At 30.3% G+C, this 21,141-nt stretch overlaps 1 protein-coding gene across 1 annotated transcript; it reads left to right on the plus strand.

Moving 5' to 3' along the window:
* Positions 1-14,676: 14,676 nt before the first annotated feature.
* On the plus strand, positions 14,677-20,879 carry LOC100795739 (DEAD-box ATP-dependent RNA helicase 31). Its single transcript, XM_003529845.4, has 10 exons — positions 14,677-15,490; positions 16,637-16,743; positions 17,100-17,155; positions 17,662-17,886; positions 18,432-18,638; positions 18,749-18,835; positions 18,979-19,074; positions 19,291-19,506; positions 19,827-20,012; positions 20,523-20,879. Exons 1-10 carry the CDS (start codon positions 14,787-14,789, stop codon positions 20,748-20,750), a joined length of 2,112 nt encoding a protein of 703 aa, XP_003529893.1. The 5' UTR covers positions 14,677-14,786; the 3' UTR covers positions 20,751-20,879.
* The last annotated feature ends 262 nt before the right edge of the window (positions 20,880-21,141 follow it).

Genomic DNA, 21,141 nt, shown 5'->3' on the forward strand with positions numbered 1-21,141 from the left:
AAAAATTAAATCAACTTTTTTATTAAAAAAAAAAGTCGAAAAAGAACATGTATGATATCAAAGTGAAAACGAATCCTACTTAGGATAATACTCTAATAGTAACATTTTTTTTAGCGTGTATGTATAAAAATATATTTAAATATTTAGTGACATATTTCATAACATATATTTATTAAAATTTAAATAATATATTAAAAATTCAAAATAATATAAAAAAAACACTCCTCTAAATTATAAAATAATGAATTTAATGTTCATGCATGATATCAAACCTAAGTCTGTACTCTTTGTTTTTTTATTCTCATGCGTTTCGGAGACAGTTCTATTCAAGACACGGTCAATGCTAATCATAAACACATCTTCTAGCTAAAATTCAAACATGGTAAGAGATTATCTCCTTCTACTGGACTCAACCCCTTGTTGATCTCTAATACTCTTTTGAATTATTACAATTAATGATCAATACCAATGAAAGAGAGAGTATGTTTATCTTATTTAAAATAAATGTTTACTTTAAAATAAAAATTAAAAGATTTAAAAAAAACAAATAATATATATAATAAAATTATCAAAATATATTCATTTAAATTTGTTTCAATTTAGGTCTCAATTCAAACAAGTTTTACTTGATATGAGTCTTAACACTCTTCAAATAAAGTAAACTTCAAATCCAACTAAGGTACTTAATTTCTATGACTTTTTTGTTATCTCACACTGACTCCCCAACCGAATAACAAGAATCCAAAAAATTACACTGTTAATCAATGAGCATTTATGGCCTGATATAACGTTAAGGAAAATAAATTATAAAAAGGTAATAAACTTATCTTTCATAATAATTATGATTAAATGATAGTGTAGGTTTTTAATACTATCAAATGAATAGATTATCTTTTTTCTATCAAATTAACAGCTAAAATTACTACTCTTTTTGTTCCAAAACTACAAATGTTTAAGGTGACTGCACTCCTGTTAAGAAATATTAATTGATATTTTTTTTGTCTAAAATACTCATATTTATTCATGTTGTTGGAATCATGGTTAACCAAAAATATTTGGATAGTAGAGAATCTAGAGACAATATTAAGTGGATATTCTCATTCATGAGTGGGTAATTATTAGTGTCTATCTTAGATAAAAAAAAACATATTTAATGCACTAATAATTTCAAATAAGTGTACAATTGAAAAAAATTATAAATTTAATCTTGGATTTATAAAACATGTATAGTTTTGAAACAAGATTAAAATGTTAAAACATCTATAATTTTAAAACGGAGGAAGTAGTAACGATCAATCTAATTTCTAAATTTATAAAAAAAATATCATTATAGAAACTAAATTAATGGATTGTAATTTCAATAAGTATTCTAAGATATTAGGTAAAGAGTAATAAATACATGATATTAAATGCTTTTCCTTGTTAAAATTTGGGGACTAGGTGAGGCACTCAATCTTAATGTAACTTATTTTTGTTAGCGTCTTTTTATTCATGTTTATTATTGTCCGTAGAGTAGTGTAAGTGCATTATTTATGAATATACGGTGAAGTTTGTTAATTTTTTGTCGTCGGAGAAGAAGAGGTGCGTATGAACCATATGGATTGTTAATTCGTATGTTTTAAATTTTTTTAAAAATTATAATTTTTTATACATTTATATTTACAAAATTTTATATATAACTGAATGTTTATTTAGATGCTTATTACAATAATTAATAGTTAAACAAATTTGGTATTTAATTGAATGATGTATTTGGATGTTTATTACGATGATTGAAAATTATACAAATATGATATTTTATTAAATGATGTATTTAGATGTTTATTATAATAGTTGATGATTAAACAAATTTGCTATTTAATTGAATAGTGTATTTAGATATTTATTACAGTGATTAAAAATTAAATAAATTTGATATTTAATTGAATAATGTATTTAGATATTTATATATGTAAAATAATATACTATTAGATCAAAATTAACTTTAATAATATAAAAAAATGCATTAGTAGATTTGTGTTAATAATGTTTTTTTTTTACATATATAAGTTTTTATTAAACCTATGATTTTTATTTACAATTTATATATGTAAACAAATTAATTATTAGATAAAAATTAATTGTCACAAAATTTATTATACAAATTTACTGTACATTAAAAAATTTAATATCATATATAATAATATTACTTATTTTATAACATATTTGATCCATTAGTTTAGTTGGTTAAAGCATTCTATTAATTAATAACATGAATTTCTCACATGTTATGTTGGGTGTCCAAAACAATACCCTTAAAATTTTCTCAATCATCTCCATTTGAATCAAGGTTATGATTTATTTTAAACACAATATTTTACATATTTTTAAACACTTCTTATTAATCGAGATAGTAAGGAGTTCATGTTGCTTCTTTGGATGAACCAAAAATAAAATAAAATAAAGGAGTTCAAGTTGCTTTAAAAGAGATTGTGAGCTCAAGTATCGGCGATTATTCTAAACTGAACTTAAGGCTTAATCTGCACCAACCAAAAATCAAAAGTGTCGACCAATGCCAATACGTAAACACTACAAGTTCCTAAGACACATTTTGTTATAATAAATCATACATTGACATGGAATAAAATTAATTTGTCACTATACTAAAGACAACATAATATTACCCTTGAAAGGCCTTAAGTCTTGTGTCAAATAATTCAGTCCAAGTTGAACTCAGAAACTTATAAATATATCTAATATTACTTGTTCATATATAGATTTTTCGAGTACGAAATGAGTTACTTCAAAAAAAATCATTGCTTTGACCCAAAATATTAATAATCCAGCATGGGCTACACCTGGGAGTATTTTGCCTTACAATGTGGTCCTTGCTCGTTCACAGGGGATTCTACTTGTATTTTATGTTATGCACTAAAATATCAAATAATAATATAAATAAGAAATATTGGATTAGATATTCTATATTTTTTAATACTAATAGTAGTATATTTAGATACTGGTCTAAAAAAATATACTTTAGAATTTGTACTTTAGACTAATATCTGATATATTTTTTACATTTAGAAGAATACGTTTATGTTTATTCTTTACGAATATGATATTTTTGGACATTTATAATAATATCAAGTTTTATTCATAGTTTGACATTTTTAATTTTTGAAATTTTAGCAGCAGGTAAAAATAATATTAGGTTGCTTTTTACATGTATTTATCACTTGCCAACAATGTATTGACTTTATCATAAATTTTTATTATTATCTAGAGATTTCAAACGTTGGTTCATGTGAATAAGATATAAAATTAACTTGATAAAAGAAAAAATGAGGAAGAGAGAAATTATTGATTTGAATATCATATCTTTTAATAACAAAAATTAATAAATTAACACTAATATATAACAATAAAAAAAACTTTGGTGCATGCATATACTCGTTTTAGTTCGTGTCAATCATAATTTACTCAAAATCAGCCATCCTAACTCATATATACTAGTATTTTTTTTTATTTCCCATGAATGTTAAATAATATGATGATACTACTGATTAATAACATTTGTTTATATAAAAAAAAACTCTGATCCATGAAGAGTACAATTAATTAAAAAGACTTGTTAAATAAATCCATGAAAAAAATCATTGACACTTATTTTATTAACCAATAGATTATTTTTTCACAAAAAACACATAATAATAAATGTCATTTTCTATTTTTTATAAAGAAAGAGCATTACTAATTAATGTATTTAAGACATTATTTGAAAAACTAAAAAAAATATTTATTACATAAATTATTAGACAACGTAAAAAAGATAATAAATAGTCAAATATTATACTTTACAATATTTTTATTTTAAATTTTTTAACCAATATGTTGTTGAAGACACTTGTTAACAATTTGCGGTGAAGAAATGCTCCTGCAATGCTGAGATTGCAAAATCATTGAACCAATTACTGGCATGGGCTTCCTCTGCACAAAGCAAGAGTATGTGTGTGTTCCCTTTTTGAAGACTTTTTTGTATTTGCAGGGTGAAAAAGAAGGGAATGAATGAAGTGCAAAAGCCATCAAATTGATTGCCCTGGGCTAATTAGAGGATCTATGGAAAATGACAAAAACCCTAAATGCAGTCCCAAGTTGTTGATTGTTTGTGTTCATGACATGATCATCTATGCCATCATCAATCAATTAATTTCTTGCCATTCCCAATTAGTGTGTGGTCCAACCCTCTCCATGCCACCTTCCATATCGCATTTCATGAATCTTATTCTAAAGTAAGTACTATTCTTTATATATTCAACTCTTCCATAAGCTAAGTATTTTTGTTTTTTGCATGACTATAAATAAATACGTAACAAATATAGAGATTAAAAAATATTTCCGAATTAAAATATAAAAAAATGCGAGTGCAAAATACGTCGTTTTAAGTTTTTAAACATTAGAATAATTAATGTATTATTTCAATTGTGGTTTATATTCTCTAGCTAGTTATACTTATTGTTGATTGAAAAACTAAATACTAATTAAAATAATTATAAAGTTAAAAATCACTGAGAGCTATTATTGACTTTAAATGTAAATGTTGAGAACGCACAAAAATCGAGAGCTTTTATTGACTTTAAATTCTACATATAGGTGTTAAGTCGACCTGACTTATTTAAGTACGTTCACCTATTGTAGTTATTTTCAGGTTAAGTTGGTTAGACCCAATTAAATTGTAGGCTAAAAATTTAGCTCAATCTACCTCATTGTAGGTTATAGGATACAGAGGTTGATTTATGGGTTCAATTTTATATGCAAACAATTACATCATCAGAAGTATGCCTGCCTTTAAGAAAAATATATGGCATTTAAGATTTTTTTTATAAGCATTAAAGAATATAATTAATTTATTAAATTTTAAAGAAAACATTAGATAATTTTTTATCTTTTTAATTAATAATTTTTTTTATACACAACTTTCATTAAGTATTTGTTAAGGGTAGTCTTAGTAAAATAATATTTAATATAAAATTCATTTTACAAAACAACATATATTTTAGAAGAAAATAATATTAATCACAGCATTCATGTTAATGAATCTTATTACTTTTGAATTTAAATTTGATAGCATCCATTAATGGGATAACTGGTACTAGAGATTTGCTTTCCTTCCCTTGGCTTATGGTGGATAAGAAAAGGCTGGCTGGTGGCTCCTGAGCAGCCATGGTTTTAGTAATTTAGGTGCACTGATTAACAGTTAATAAATAATTTTCACTCAATAAGATATTTATTATTTAATAATAAGAAATAATGAGAGAGAGGCACGTGAGAGAGGGTTTTGTTTGCATGCACACAGCAATCGATGAAAGAGAAGGTGATACTGGGACATTCTGGCTCACAATTGGACACGTGGCAGTCATTTAGCGGGGGATCGTGGTGGACGCGTGACCGTTAATAGTTTCAAAATTACCGCTAAAATTGTCATCTTGTCTCTTTGGCGCCTTTCGTTTACTAATTACTAGTGCCTATCTCTCTCAACTCTCAACTCATAACTCATTCAAACATTTCTCAAATGATTCTTTTTTATAACTTCCATTATCATTATTTTTCATATCTTGGACAATCAATTAAACTAGTCAACTTTTTAAATCATTTTCGTTATATATAACAGGCTACATAAAATTATAATTACTATATTGTGCTAGACTATTTTAAGAAGTATTATTATTCATCAATCGTGTTTTAGGAGTTTTTAAATTCTACGGGGATATTTTTATATGTGTTTTTAACTTGTTGTTTCTTTCAATTTATTTCCTTTATCTCTATTTTTAAGTTGAATTTTAATATTTTTTAAAAGTATTAATATTTGAAAACAACCTTATATTATCATATAAATTATTTATTATAAATCTAAAATGTAATTTACTCCCTTTCAATCCTTTTTATAAGATCCAAATAAGACGTTGGACTTGGTCTTTGTACAATAACCAATCTAAAATATCTTATGCGTTAGTTAATTTTACAAAAATACCATTGATTATGAGTATTTTTTTGGACAAAATTTTGATACAGTATTATATGTATGGTTGGTGTTGTTCTTCAATTAAGGGTGACATTTAATGAATTCCTTTATTTCACATATTATGGAAATGAAACTCCATATTTGATTGAAGAACAATACTAATAGAGTATTTTGAAAATCCTAATATGACTATTTTATATGCATAACTAATTAGCACTATAGGAACCTTAGAGTTTAAAAAGCACGTAATTGCAATACTAAGGAGATAAAAATGTAGTTAGAACTAAAATTAAAATTTTAGTAAATAAAATTTAATGTTGTGTGCGATTAAAATTAAATTTTATTTAATAATCACATTGACCACTTAAAAAAGTTACATCATTTTATTTTTCCTTCTCTAATATTTTATGATTTGATTCAATTAACATAATTCGATCACTATGAAAATAATTCTCATTGTAAGAAACATAAAATGGTAAAAAATAAAATGCTTGTGAATTTCAAAATAACTTTTAATATTAATCATATGTATGATTGCATGTCTCAAATTTATAGTTTTTTTATTCTTCAAATGAGAATTGTTATTACCTGGTATGCCTTTTATGTATAATATGTATTACTCTTGTTTGTTCCTTATTAATTATTGGATTTTGGAAAGATTTTTGTTTTTATTTATTTGTTGTTTTTAAGTTCAAGATAATATTATTTATTTTTTTGTCAATTATATTCTTTTCACCTAATCTTTAATTAATTTATACATATGCATTTATTGTAGAGTAAAAATGAAAAAAAATAATAAACCTTATAACTATGTAGAAACCTTGAAAGAAAATAATAATAAAACCGAAAAGGGGTCTTTTGGGCTGAACCCGCATCGATCATAATTGGGGACTAAAATTTTACATTTAATTTGAACTAAAAAATTTAAGCTGAAATCTTATATTTTATTGGACAATTTTGATAGACTCATTTTGCTATCTTTATAAAAAAAACCGACATATTTTATTATGAAAGATATAGAGAGAGACTAATCAAGTCATGTAAGTTATTTTAAAATATATATAATTTTTTTAATTGGTCACATGCTATTAAAAATGTGTTTGGAAATATATTTTGCAGTCAATAAATCATTAAGCTTCCATTAAGACATGAAAACTCGTGCCAATGATGCATGAGTTGACATACTATTAAGCTTTATCATCTATCTTTAATTGGGACTTACCGTGGCAATTAATTGATTCACAAATTTATTTTTTATTTATAAATTACACTAAATTAGTAGTGAACTTTTCAAACTGCTAAAAGAGCCTTTATAGTACCAGACCTACTAAACTTTTCAAACTTGGCTGTATTGCCACTCTTATAAAGAATACAATCATATAAAGGTTCAAATATATCCTCAATTATTATTTGTTTCATATTATTATTCATTAATTTTTTAATCTAATTATTGATAACTTGATTTTTCTTGGAGCTGCCTGAAAGCACGATAGATACATGTCGAGATTATTGAGATTTGAATGCAGGAAGCAAATTCTAAGATATGCATAAGAATTGTTTTGTCGGTGCTCATTCAACCGTGATTGCGAAGAGGATATTCGTTTATTACTTTATTATTATTATTATTATTATTATTATTATTATTATTATTATTATTCATAACTAGTTTGTAAAAAAATAATAAGGAAAATAAAAAGAGACTATTGGTTGTTACAAAGCTTGATTCGCCAGTCAAATTGCTACATTAAAAGCACCGTATATTAAATTGATAAGATACAGCTGTAGGATCGATTTACGATTTTAAATACGTAAATAAAAATTGACCGTACCTGAGCATTGACTCATATAGCCAGTCATTTAGTGAAATTTTAGGTATGTTAATAATGATCTAAGTTTAAATTAATTCAATGTTTGGATTTGATTAAGTTAATTTTGACTTGAACCAATCATGACCTCAACAATTAATGGTAAAGTCAAAAACATTTCACTCATAATATACATTTAAGGTTCAAATTAAAAAAATAACTTCATAATTTTTTTTATAAAGTTTATTCTAAAATTTTTCATGCATTAATTATTTTTTTATAAAAATATTCTTCGTTAACATTACTTCTAGATTGACTTGACAGTGGAGAAATATAACTTATTAATATTTGTTACCTTTGATAATTTACAAGAATAATTTTTTTAAAATATTAATTTAAAATAAATTTAATGTTCTTAACTAAATTTCTTAATTTTTATGAATTAGTTTATTAGATCTTATGATGAATATATAAAAAACACATGAATTAAATATATGTATGAAGTAAATCAGAAAGTGAAATTAAAAGAAAAATGTTACATTAATGCATTGTATATATTTCAAAATAATTTGTAGTACAAAAATATCATACGTATTGATTTGAGCTATGAAAATTCTGGATTTATCACTAAATTAGTAAATTTTAAAAATAATTATAAGCTTGAGAAACTCAGAAAGTTGTACAATGCCAAGATATATATAAGTTTATGTTAAAATGAAACGTGACTCACTAACTTGTATCTATTTTGAAAAATATGAAAGGTTTAATTATTCGGTGATATATTTTGACGATGTCGTTGTGTGGTACGTACTTGCCTTGTTTAAAAATTTGACCAAACATATATATTACGTTCATATAATTCTTTGCATGTATGGATTGCAGGAATTGGTCGGGTTGTAACTTCAGGTGGCATCATCTATTTTTTATTTTTTTTAAAGTTTTTTCCTTGATATTGACAAACTTTTAAGTATAATATTATTAAAAAAATGGTATTGATATTTTAAAATTTCATCTTAATAATTCGTGTATTAAAAGTCAATATTAAAGATAAACCTGAATTATTAAAATAAAACTATAATTTCAATATAATTTTAGAACAATAATAAAAATATATAAGATATTGTACTTAAGCTTTATTTACTGGAAACATGACAATATCTTATTTACAAAGCTTTCGTGTTATGGAATTTTTTAAATTTAACAATAAATTAAATATAAAATATAATATATTTATTATTAAACATTAATTACATTGCATGTATTAATAAATAAAATATATTTTAAAATATCTTCTTTGTCAATAATGAAAATTTTATATTATTACAGATAATTAAGAATATATTAAAGAGATAAAAAAATTAAAATTGAGGAACAACTCGTGGAAATGAATTATATAAATTAAGGTATATCATTTTTATTTTTATTGTTTCAATATGACATCAAAAGTTGAATTCAAATTCAGATTGAGATTGATCAAATTTTAAAAAAAAAGTAATATTTGAGATGAACGAAAAAAATATAAAACGTATAAGAAATAAGATACTTGATTTAAGAAAAGTCAAGTAACTTATTTGAAAAGGTAATTGATTTTATGCATTCCTTCATTAAAAAAGTGAGTATTTAAATTTAATTTTTTTTTTTTTTTGCTGAATGGTCTGAGCAAAAACACCCCAGACACAATTAATTAATACTCAACTAGCAAGAATCGGAAAACCCTAGCTCCAAGTTGCAGAGAAATATTTTATTGTTTTTGGTTGTTTACCTTGTGTTCTTCTGTTCATACATTTTATCATTGTCATGAGGCTTGAAATTATGAACATGTTCTTTAATTTTAATACATAAACGCTTGACTAAATTATGTTCACTACTTTCCCGGCCGTGATATCACTATCATATCTTCTGTTTAAAAGTAGACACTACATTCCCAAAACCATGACACCAGCACCAGCTAAAAACCACCTCAGTCACCAACCAATTTTGAGCCACTTAAATTAAAATAGAGTAACTAATTCCTTAAATAATTTTTTCCGATAATTATCGAGAAGATGGACGTGTAATTGTGTGATTGTAGCTTGTAATCTTAAACATCACGTAAAATCAGGTAGAAAAAAATGTACGTGTGGAAAACAAAAATATGTTGTTGAATTATTGCAGTTTTAGCTGCTAGTGGATAAGCATAAGGTTTGCGCTAGCTCATTCTGAAGCACGTAGAGATAAATCTTATTATTAGTCTTTGCTCAACTACTCAAACGTACGTTAAAGTAAATTGGTTCATGAATGATACTGTAGCATCTTCCATATATTTCTGACTAAATCAAGTTCCGTGTCACAATATCAAAATCTACTTCACCCTGCATGCTTATTGCTAAATTCTAGGTTTTTCCGCAGCGAATATATATATATATATATATAAGGTGCCGCAACTTGACATAGATCTTCCATCAAAAATAAAATTAATAAACCCAGTTGAATTGGATAAAATTATTAGGAAAATAATAATTTTTTTGAATATTTAATGTAATTATATATTTAGAGTTTAAATTTTAAATCATTAATTAAATTAAATCAATCTCATATTATAATTGATTCATGTATTTGGCAATACATTTAGAATTAAGGATATGTTTGAGAAGTCATTTTAGGAGTTTAAAAGCTAGTTCGATCAACTTATAAGTTGGTTTGACAAAAATAATATTGTTTTAATATTTTCTAACTTATTTTTATAAATTACTTTGACTAGTTTATATATAGTTTATAAGTTCCTAATTGCTTTTCTTCTTTCAATTGAATCCTCATTGATTTACTTGAAATTTTTTTTAATTACTATTTTCTTTTTATTTATTTTTCAAGATTGCCATCTTTTTAACTTATAATTTATAAACTATAACTATCTTATAAGCTTTCGATCGGCTAAGTAATAATCTATAATTTTTAATATATTACTCTTTCCTCAAACCACTTAGGACTTATTTAAAAAGACTTTATGAGTAGCCGCGATGGAAAATTATGTATGGATCGTATAACATATGTAATGGATTAATAAATGAGCTATATATTATGCAGAATGTGTGGAGCAGCCTAATAATAGGGTAGATTTTATGACCTAGCAATTTTTGGTGTCCAGAACTCCTCAAATGGCAAATGTGAAAGTTGAAGTTCCAACTAGAATGGATGATATGCTAATTATTAAAAAAAAATTGTAAACCAATTAATTGTTTAAACACAAAATTAAACAGGATCCCCATCACAAAAGAAAAAGAAAATGCCAAAATCTAAAAGATGAACGAGTTAGTCGTATTCACATTTTTTTTTATGTGATTTACGTGACAGGGGCAACAACTTGGGTTGGTGGTGATATAGCCACAGGCAACTACACAGCCCTTAGAGGGACAAGACACATTTGACACATGAACCAGAAATTTTTTGGTGCACATTGCTGAGACAATGCAGAAACCATAACTTGAGTGGTGCCCGTAGGAGCCATAACTTGAGTGGTGCCCGTAGGAGCACTAGCTAGTTACTTTTGGACGGGGGAATTGAACCGAACTTTAGTTTAAACTTATTAGAAAAAATTATTGGGAGGACCACAAGGTATCAACTTCTATCACCTTTCTTCATTGTGTCTGCATCCTTTGTTGGTGAGAAAACCTTTTGTAGCCACTTGGAACCCTAAGGACAAGTGCTGGCCACACTTTGGCTCTTTTGCTCCCCCGTTGGGCCCGGATTCAACTGATGTTCTCTCCATGGAGTGGTGAATTACTTTCTCTTTTGTTTGATTTTAGTTTTTAACGTGTCCAACGTTTTTAAAAAACAAAAGATTTTAACATCAAATAATATGAAACCACCAAAGTGTATTCTTGAAATCATAATTTTTTATGAGTTGAAAATATTTGGAATAAATCATGCGACTCTCAATATTTTGTAGGTCCAAGGGAATCTTATTTCGGATCCTTAAACAAGGTTTTAAATTCAAATTATATAAAAAAAAAATTATTTAAAAAAAGTAATATTACTAAAAGTGGCGAGTTAGAATTGTAAGCCCTCAATAGAACTAATAAATACTCATTAAAAATCATGAGAAGATCATTAAAATCTGTTTATTTCTTTATAATTCATAAAAAAGATGTTATATTCTTTTGAGACCACAAGATGGATGATCATTCTCCCCTAAGCTTACTAATTAAACACAACTAATTATTATTTTGTGAAAATATATATTATCAAGGTGCTATTTAGTATGAAAATCAGGTGTGCAAATTTTTACAAATATAATAATATAATAATAACTGATGAAAGTATTGGATAACATTTCGGGCAAGAGAGAGAGTATTAGCTTAACCCAATAAATTTACTTTATTTAAAGTTCGTGTGAATTTGTATGTATATCTTTCGTACTAATTATCATTTACCAAATAATATTCTTTTTTACTTAATCTTTTATTTTATTAAAGAAAGTATTACAATTTATAACATGAAGCAATCAATTCATCACAAAACAATGACTTCTCTTGGCAGATCAATGTTTCAGATGGAGTTTATCATATTGGACAGGTCTAACGAGGAGCTATGTTTGGATCATAATTTAAACCCATCACGCGTATTTCGCGTTTTCAAACTTACCAATCATATTTGTGTCCGTAGTCCCATCAACAAAGGGCCTAAACACATTTTGGGCATCACCTTGAAATTGTACTATACGATGCCCACATTTGAAGAAAAATGAAAACTCACCCAAAGGCATTTATATTTTGTACCTCTCATTTTGCATCTTACACCTCCCAAAAGACTCCAACGGACAAAAACACCCCTTTACCAGGCATCCCATTCCGAAACAACTATTTTAGAATAGGATACATTTTCATAATAGTAATTTTGGAATACAAAAAATTATATTCTGAAATAACTACTCTAAAATACTCATTCTAGAATAGGCCGCGAGACTCCCCTTCCCTTCTTCAAACTCGAACCTATGCCGCCATCTAAGGGCGTGATCCCCCCAATGCATACACCACATTTGCATCAACGGTCAGTTGTGGAGGGACCTTGGCACACAAGCACTCGGATGGCCCCACAAAGAAGTGAAGAACAAAGTCCCGCCGTTGAGGACACATTGTTGTTGTTTGGCACTAGAATCACCATTGCCTTCTTCATCAACAACATGGCGAGTTCCATCAATGTTGTCATTGTGCTTGGGCAGAGGACGACAACACAAGAGGGAGGCCTCGTGTTCATATTCTAGAAGAGAGGGTGCTCAAGTGTCATAGGGAAGAAGGAGAAGAAGTGTTAGGAGAGAGGGTATTTTTTATCATTAGGCTTTCGAGGAGGTATATGATTCATATTGGGAGGTGCAGGATACATATGTCTCACCTAAGTTGCTATGTACCCCTTGCCCACCCTTCCAACTTTTGGGCTTGAAGCAGCTATGGGGGACCCAAGTAAAGCACTAATAGTTATGACAATCTATTATATAAATAAATCATCTAGAAACATTATGAACTTCTATCTAAAAACCAAAAATGAATAGTATATAATCAATTTATTGTCAGTTGAAATAAAAATATGCATTCATATTCATTAGCTCAAATATGATTATTTTTCATGAAATATATGTGATTTTGTGAAGAAGAAAAATACATTATATAATAATCATATGTAATAGCATCTGATATATCAAGCGAGTGTTTCATAGCAACTTATTTTTCATAAATAATTACTTCTATTTTTCAAAAATTCTTTCAAGAAGTTAACAAGAATTAGTAATTGTTTATTCAAAATAAACTAACCAAACATACACTAAGATCTTTAAAGATTAAAGAACAAACTTTTCTCAATGTCATAGAATGAAGATGAAACATGAGAATTCTCATTATGGAAAATGAGAATTGTGGTGGGTGTTTGAATATGAGGACTCCAACAAATATGCACATACTGGACGCGGAAAAGCGAAGCAATTTTCTCTAGCTAGTCATGCTAGATGTGACATTTAGCCATAAATTTATATGATGTAATGGTATAATAAGATTTTTGTAAGTTATCAAATACAAGACTCAGATTCTTGCTATCCAATAACATGTCCAATCTTCGTCTAAACAAAAAATTGAAACAACCTCTTTGCATGAAAGTTTACTAATTGCTTGTTTGGATTGGCATCTGATAGCATTGGACGCGTGTCACCCCTGAAGCTATTATGGTTAGTTGCTTTTGGGTCATTTCATAAAAATTATCGGGATTTTTACACAGATATGGCTTGCGACACACTAAACCAAACACAATAAATTATTCTATGAAATTACCTTATATTTTTATATCTCAAAAAATGACAAAGGCGACAGAGGACTATCTTAATAGGTGGTCCACCGTGAACCATCAGCAGTGACCTTTTATATTAATATGATATTCATAATCTTAGGGTGTACTATTTGCAGTAGTGATCTTTCCAACAATCATTGTTCAACCTTGCTATTGAAGAGGAATTTCGACGACAACCTTGCTATTGTTCAACCTCCCAAAATCAAAAATCATTTTACACAACTACCACTGACCACAACATCGGGATCAACCATGATTAAACAAACCTAGCAACAACTTTGCTCAGCAATGGACAACCTTCTCTCCTCTATATATTCGTTCGGTATATCAAGGCCAGTAAACCATTGTATTTACTCATTAAATCCTCTTGGAAATAATGAGTATGTTGCTATAAAAAACAATTACAGTATCAAAAAATGTTTTTTGTTAAAATTTAAAAAATACATTAATAACTAAAAATATTAAATATTTTAGATTTTTAGTACTTTTTTTTTTATCAAGACACTCTTCAAATTTTTATCAAGGATGAACGAAAAAGAAACAAAAAAAAAAAATCTTATCTTTAACTCTTAAACCCTAATAGCTCGGTATGTTGACTACCTCCTCAAAACCCTGTGTCTGAGTTCCGAAGTGAACAGACACTAACTCTTTTCTTTGCAGTTGCAGTTGCTGCAATGCCTACAAAGCTATTCTCCCAACTACATCTTCTCCATCCCCTCCTCCCCATGAAGCCCCGCACTCTCCCCCTTCTCTCCAGACCCTTCTTCTTCCCTTCCTCCAAGTTCCTCCGAACCTCACCGTTTAAGGTTCGCGCCTTCTCCTCCCGGGAGAAGGTTCCCCTCCGCCCCTCCAAGAGCCTCATCGACGACGAGGCCGACCTCAGCAACTGGGTTGACGAATTGCGCTCCGGCGGGCCCGATGAAATGCGGTCTGGCCGGGGCAATGAAGTGCGGACCGGTCGGAGAGACCGGTTTGCCGATTCTGGCCGGTTCAGCCGCGATGACAGGGAACGCGAATTCCGGCCGCCGAGGAATAATAACCGGGCTTCCGCGTTGGGGAAGAGAAGGGGCGAGGATTTGAGGAAGGGGGGACAGAGTGTCGGTTCGAGGAGAAAGTTTCAACCGAGGAGTGATGATGATGATAACGAGGTAATGAATGGAAGAAAGTTGAAGGGTGGTGGCGTTGGAGCCTTTCCTAGCGAGGATGAGGATGAAGATGAAGACGAAGAGAGTGAAGGGAGTGAGGAGGAAGAGATATTGAACAAGAGTAGAACCGCTTTGTTTGGTCAACAAAACGTTTTGAACCGGAGGAACACCGAACCAACTCCAAGACCTTCTTCTCCTGGAGGAGGATCTGATTCTTATTTGAGTGAAACCAGGTGTGTTCATTGTATCACAAATATTTCGCTTATGTTACTGGGTTTAGTTTCCTTGCCTTTGTGATTGTGTTGAGTCTATTGGTTATTGCATACACTTGGCTAACTGATACGGAGTTACAGTACTGGGTAGTACTTGTTTGGGAAGTGTAGACTAGAGGCGGCAAAACGGAACCCCGACGAACTGTAGGGCTTGAGTTAAGCCTGAATTAAACTTGGCCATGGTTTTAAATTCACCTTGATCACAATTGCGGCCGCATCAGCTATATTTCCCCCCGCAATGTCAAGGTTTGCAAGGACACCGAAACCACAACCTCAATTTTAAACTATGAAGGTGGCCGCAATGAGAAGGTTTTTTATTTATTCAGTAAAGGTTTTTTGACTCACAGCAACTGTAGTTGCAGCCACATCTGCCGCATTTTCCCCACAATGTGAAGGATTGCGATGAAACCGCAACCGTGACCACAATCACAATTAGAAATCATGAAGGCAGCCTTTTTATCTAGATCTAATCATGGTCTGCTCCAGGCTTAGTCCCCAAAACCAGCAAACTGGGTTTTAACTGGGCCCGGGCTTCAGTTTGAAGGCCCAAATTGAAGCCTGGCTTTTTGCCTTGGCTTGTTGGAGCCTGCAACCCGCATAAGGCCATGTAGCCCATTTTGCCACTTCTCAGAGTTGTGAGCCTTAAAAAATGAAAAGTGGAACAAACAGAAAGAAAGGAATGAGAGGGTGTTTATATGTTCAGTGCATTTCTGTTTATTTTTAGATTGAATGGATACTGTCTTCTTTGCGTATCTATTTGATCAATGGATGGGATCATCCAACTTTACTGTATCTATTTGATCAATGGATGGGATCATCCAACTTTACTTACTGAGTTGTTGTTCCATGCTTTCCATGCATGAATTTGGAAATTGGTTATGCATACTCTCATGGTGGGCTCATGTTAAAAGCCAGTTGTCTTGTATTTACGGAGGAGGATAGGAATGTTATTAACATAGAGAGAAAGGTGAGCCTTTTGCTTGTACATTTGTGCTGTTTGTTTACCATATATGACTCTGAATATATTTGAATCGTATTATCCATGCTTTAGTATGTTATGCTGCTATTGTATTATGAATGTCTGATTTTTGAGATGTGTTGCCGCAGATTTGACCAATGTTCAATCTCCCCACTGTCATTAAAAGGAGTCAAGGATGCTGGATATGAGAAAATGACGGTTGTTCAGGAGGCTACTCTTCCAGTAATTCTCAAAGGTTAGTCTTTTTTTTCTTGGACATGGAGGATGGAGCAATTTGGAGGAAAACAATCGTAAGACTGTCTTTTTTTTTTGTGTGTGTGTGGTTATGCTCTGTCAGTTTGCAAGAGATGTCATCTGATTCCATCATACCTGGTCACCTTTTTTTTTTCTCATTTTTTGGTATCCTTTTTGTGTGGAGGTTATAGTTTTGGATGCTACTATATGCCAAGAATTGGTATTCAAAATATTGGGCTATCCCTAATAGATAATATTAAACAGGAAAGCAATTTATTCCAGCTTTGGTTGACATTGTTCTCATATATGTCTTGAGTTTTTTATTATGGTGACTCTTATTCCAATTAATATTTTCAGGTAAGGATGTCCTTGCCAAGGCCAAGACAGGCACCGGAAAAACAGTAGCCTTTTTGGTAAGTCTCTTCATTTGTGTTTTCCAAACTGAATTGGTGGTTAATAGCCTCTTTATTATTGAAATGTTTCTTCATATTCCTTTATGGGTGACAATTAATGTAAGGTACAGTTGATACTTAGGCTACCTTTGAAATAAGCAAACTACTTGATTGGATCACTCTGCTTAATTTCTTGGGCTTCAGAATCAGCGTTTGATGTTTTATCATGACGATGGGGCATTTCTGTTTCTATATTCTGCTTAATTTTTGTTGTTGTTTAGCTAGTATGCAGTGGGAGTCGGAGTATTAAACAAAGCTCTATGCTGATCAGCAAATACTTTGAAAGATTTTAAAATATGGATTAAGAATAAGAATGTTTAAGAAAAGAAGGGACAAAAAGTCTACTTGAGCTTCAACATAATAGTGAAAATCATTGAGCTGGAAACTGATTTATTGTTTTATTGCACCATTAGTAACAGATGATTAGTAGTTTTGACTCTACTTACTTTTAAAGTGTTTTTATTCAGCTTCCATCAATTGAAGTTGTGGCAAAGTCACCTCCAAGTGATCGTGATCATAGGCGGCCACCAATTGCTGTTCTTGTCATATGCCCAACTCGAGAACTTGCAAGTCAAGCTGCTGCAGAGGCCACTAAACTGCTGAAGTATCATCCTACCATTGGTGTTCAAGTTGTGATTGGAGGGACAAGACTTGCGTTAGAGCAGAAACGAATGCAAGCAAACCCCTGCCAAGTAAATTATTTTCTCACTGCCACCAAAGTTTTATTTTTATGAAGTTATTAGTTAATGTACACCTCCATAAGACTGATAATCAAATAAATGAAAATATCCCTACACTACTAAACAGCCTTGGTATAAAGATGCTGAACATTATGATTCATTTATGTTGCAGCCATAAAAATTTGTAGGATTATTTTGTTTCTTTTTCAACTTAACGTCTTAGATTAGAACTTATTTTTATCATCTTAAGTTTCTTAACTAATTTCTATTAAGCATCAAGAGACAATGAGAAGCAAATTTATGTTTGTTGGTGTAAAAGTATTTTAGCCAAAAAAAGTAAAAATTATGAAGATCACCTTTCTAAAGATTTTAGCCTAAAACTAATAGCATCTGGATATTTTAATTTGATTTAAGGCTTCTGATCTTTTATTTATTTGCATACTTATTCTCTTATAGCTAACTACTTACTAGTTTTCCAGACTTTGTTGGTTGATTATTGACTTCTGCTTAAGCTACATGTTCTGTTCACACACATTGTTAATTTGCATACTATACAGATCCTTGTTGCCACACCTGGAAGGCTTAGAGATCATACTGAGAATACTGCTGGTTTTGCAACTAGGCTGATGGGTGTGAAGGTCTTGGTGCTTGATGAAGCTGATCATTTACTAGACATGGGATTTCGCAAAGACATTGAGAAGATAATTGCTGCGGTCCCTAAACAACGACAAACTCTTATGTTTTCTGCCACTGTTCCAGAAGAGGTACGTATGTCTTCTTTTTTTTCCTTTTACTTTTTTTAGTGTATGGTTGTATGTTTCTTGTTTAGAAAAGATAGAAGTACCAAACTTATTTTGTTATTATTGTGGCAAAGGTCCGTCAAGTATGTCATATTGCTTTGAGAAGGGATCATGAATTTATCAATACAGTTCAAGAGGGAACGGAGGAGACACATTCACAGGTAATTGTTTATAATTCATGCTAAATAACTAACAAGGTGTTTTCATGTGTATATGCATACGTGAGGTAATGAATATGCATTCGCATGTACCAGCGTATACTGCCTTTTGTGATATTTATTCATGGGACTTTGGATCATTTCAGGTCTGCCAGACGCATTTAGTTGCCCCATTGGACAAGCATTTCTCTTTACTATATGTTCTTCTGAAGGACCACATTGCAGATGATGTTGATTACAAGGTATGCTTTCTAATCTGCAACCAGCTGTATTGACCTTTTTTTTTGTTGTTTCACTTCAAGACACATAACATGATTAACAAACAAGGAAATCATATTTTGGATTAGTCTATTGCTTGTTAAATTCTAAAACTGTGATTTGACAACAAAAGGTTTTACTTTTTCTATCACATTTCACATATTTTATGAAGATATGTAATGTAGCTATTGGTTTATCAGGTCCTTGTTTTCTGCACAACTGCTATGGTCACTAGACTTGTTGCTGAACTTCTTGGTGAGTTGAACTTGAATGTGAGAGAAATCCATTCAAGAAAGCCTCAGAGTTACAGAACCAGAGTCTCTGAGGAATTTCGGAAGTCAAAGGGTCTCATCCTGGTTACTTCAGATGTATCTGCACGTGGAGTTGATTATCCAGATGTCACTCTTGTTATACAGGTAATACATACAGAACATTGCATCATTACACTTTTGCAAGGCATCTATCTTGTGCTGCACATACACAAAATGTCCTATCAGCCCTTGCAAACCATGCTAGCTGGCATCCTAGAATGGTTTATTTGGATTTTATGTTCTGTTTGTTTTACCTTTTGGCATGAATACCAATGAATATTTGAAAGAATGCTCAATACATTATACATTTGCTGGAAGTAAACACCTGTTTGCATCGACTCGGTAGAAAGTTAAAACAAATAGGCTATTATTTGATCAAAAGTAATTATTTTGTTTCTTGTTTCCTCCACTTGTCAAATGGACAGGTTGGTTTGCCAGCAGATAGAGAACAGTATATACATAGACTCGGTAGAACAGGGCGAAGAGGGAAAGAAGGGCAGGGCATACTGCTGCTGGCTCCTTGGGAAGACTTCTTTTTATCTACCGTAAAAGATTTGCCTATTGAGAAAGCTCCTGTAGTACCTTCAGTTGATCCTGACACCAAGAAAAAGGTATTACTTGGATATACAATGGAGGCATTTTTTTTTTAGATAAAACCCTGATGTTAGACTTTTATTCTCTAACTTTATAAAATCTTCACTTTTAGTCTCTGGTTTTGCAAAGTATTATTCACTTTAGTCCTTTTCTACTATATTTTTCATTGACAAGGACTAATGAATCTTTTGTTGAAAAAGGACTAATAGAATTGGTGTGCAAGCCCTTGTCCAACAGTGTGGGAGAGTATATTAGTGACTTGTTTGGGCTTATGGACCTATTGCTTGTATACCTTTTAACTTATTTTTAATCCACCAATGTGGGATTTGATGTCCAACAATGACTACATGACATTTTATAAGTTCAGAGACTAAAGTAAAAGTTTTGAATTTTTAGAGATTAAAATGATAGACACGTGCACTATCGGGCCAAAGTGTAGGTTTACTTGTGTTTTTTTTTTCATCTCATGCTTTGGCAAGTTTATGGACGAATCAATTTGGAGTTATACCAACATTTGGTGTATACAGGTGGAAAAAGCCCTATCCAATGTGGAGATGAAGAATAAAGAAGCAGCATATCAGGCGTGGCTTGGTTACTACAATTCCAACAAAAAAGTGGGGCGTGACAAGTACAGGCTAGTGGAGCTTGCAAACGAGTTTAGTCGAAGCATGGGGCTTGATAACCCTCCAGCTATACCTAAGCTAGTCCTTGGCAAGATGGGCCTCAGGAATATCCCTGGTTTACGGGCAAAATAGGTTATTCTTTCAATTCAATTTCTGACAGGTCATGTGAAATATGTATTGTTTTTTAGTTAAAATGGTCCCTTATATTGTAAGACTTGAGACATCAAATTTTCAATTATATATACATCCATTTTTTGTTTATCTTCTGCTATACCGAACTCATTGCCTGGCAATTGTAGTTCCAGATTAATTTAATTATATCATCATCTAGCCAACTTCATAATGGATGAATTTGTTATTTTGATTAAATATGTTTTTAATCCCTCAAATTTGAGGGTATGTCTTTTTTAGTTTCTCAAATTAAAATGTATATTTTTTATTCTCTTAAATTTATAAAATGTTTTTTTAGTCCTTGTTGTCAAAAACTATCACAAACTGTGCATCTAGACCGCAAAAAATTTGT

This window comes from Glycine max, chromosome 7 (assembly GCF_000004515.6).
Source record: "Glycine max cultivar Williams 82 chromosome 7, Glycine_max_v4.0, whole genome shotgun sequence".
NCBI lineage: Eukaryota > Viridiplantae > Streptophyta > Magnoliopsida > Fabales > Fabaceae > Glycine > Glycine max.

Bases quoted from the DNA above. Each gene is read 5' to 3' on its own strand.
- LOC100795739 (XM_003529845.4), top strand. From the start codon at position 14,787: ATGCCTACAAAGCTATTCTCCCAACTACATCTTCTCCATCCCCTCCTC. The intron at 15,491-16,636 runs GTGTGTTCATTG...GTGTTGCCGCAG, and splicing joins TCTTATTTGAGTGAAACCAG to ATTTGACCAATGTTCAATCT. The intron at 20,013-20,522 runs GTATTACTTGGA...TGGTGTATACAG, and splicing joins ATCCTGACACCAAGAAAAAG to GTGGAAAAAGCCCTATCCAA.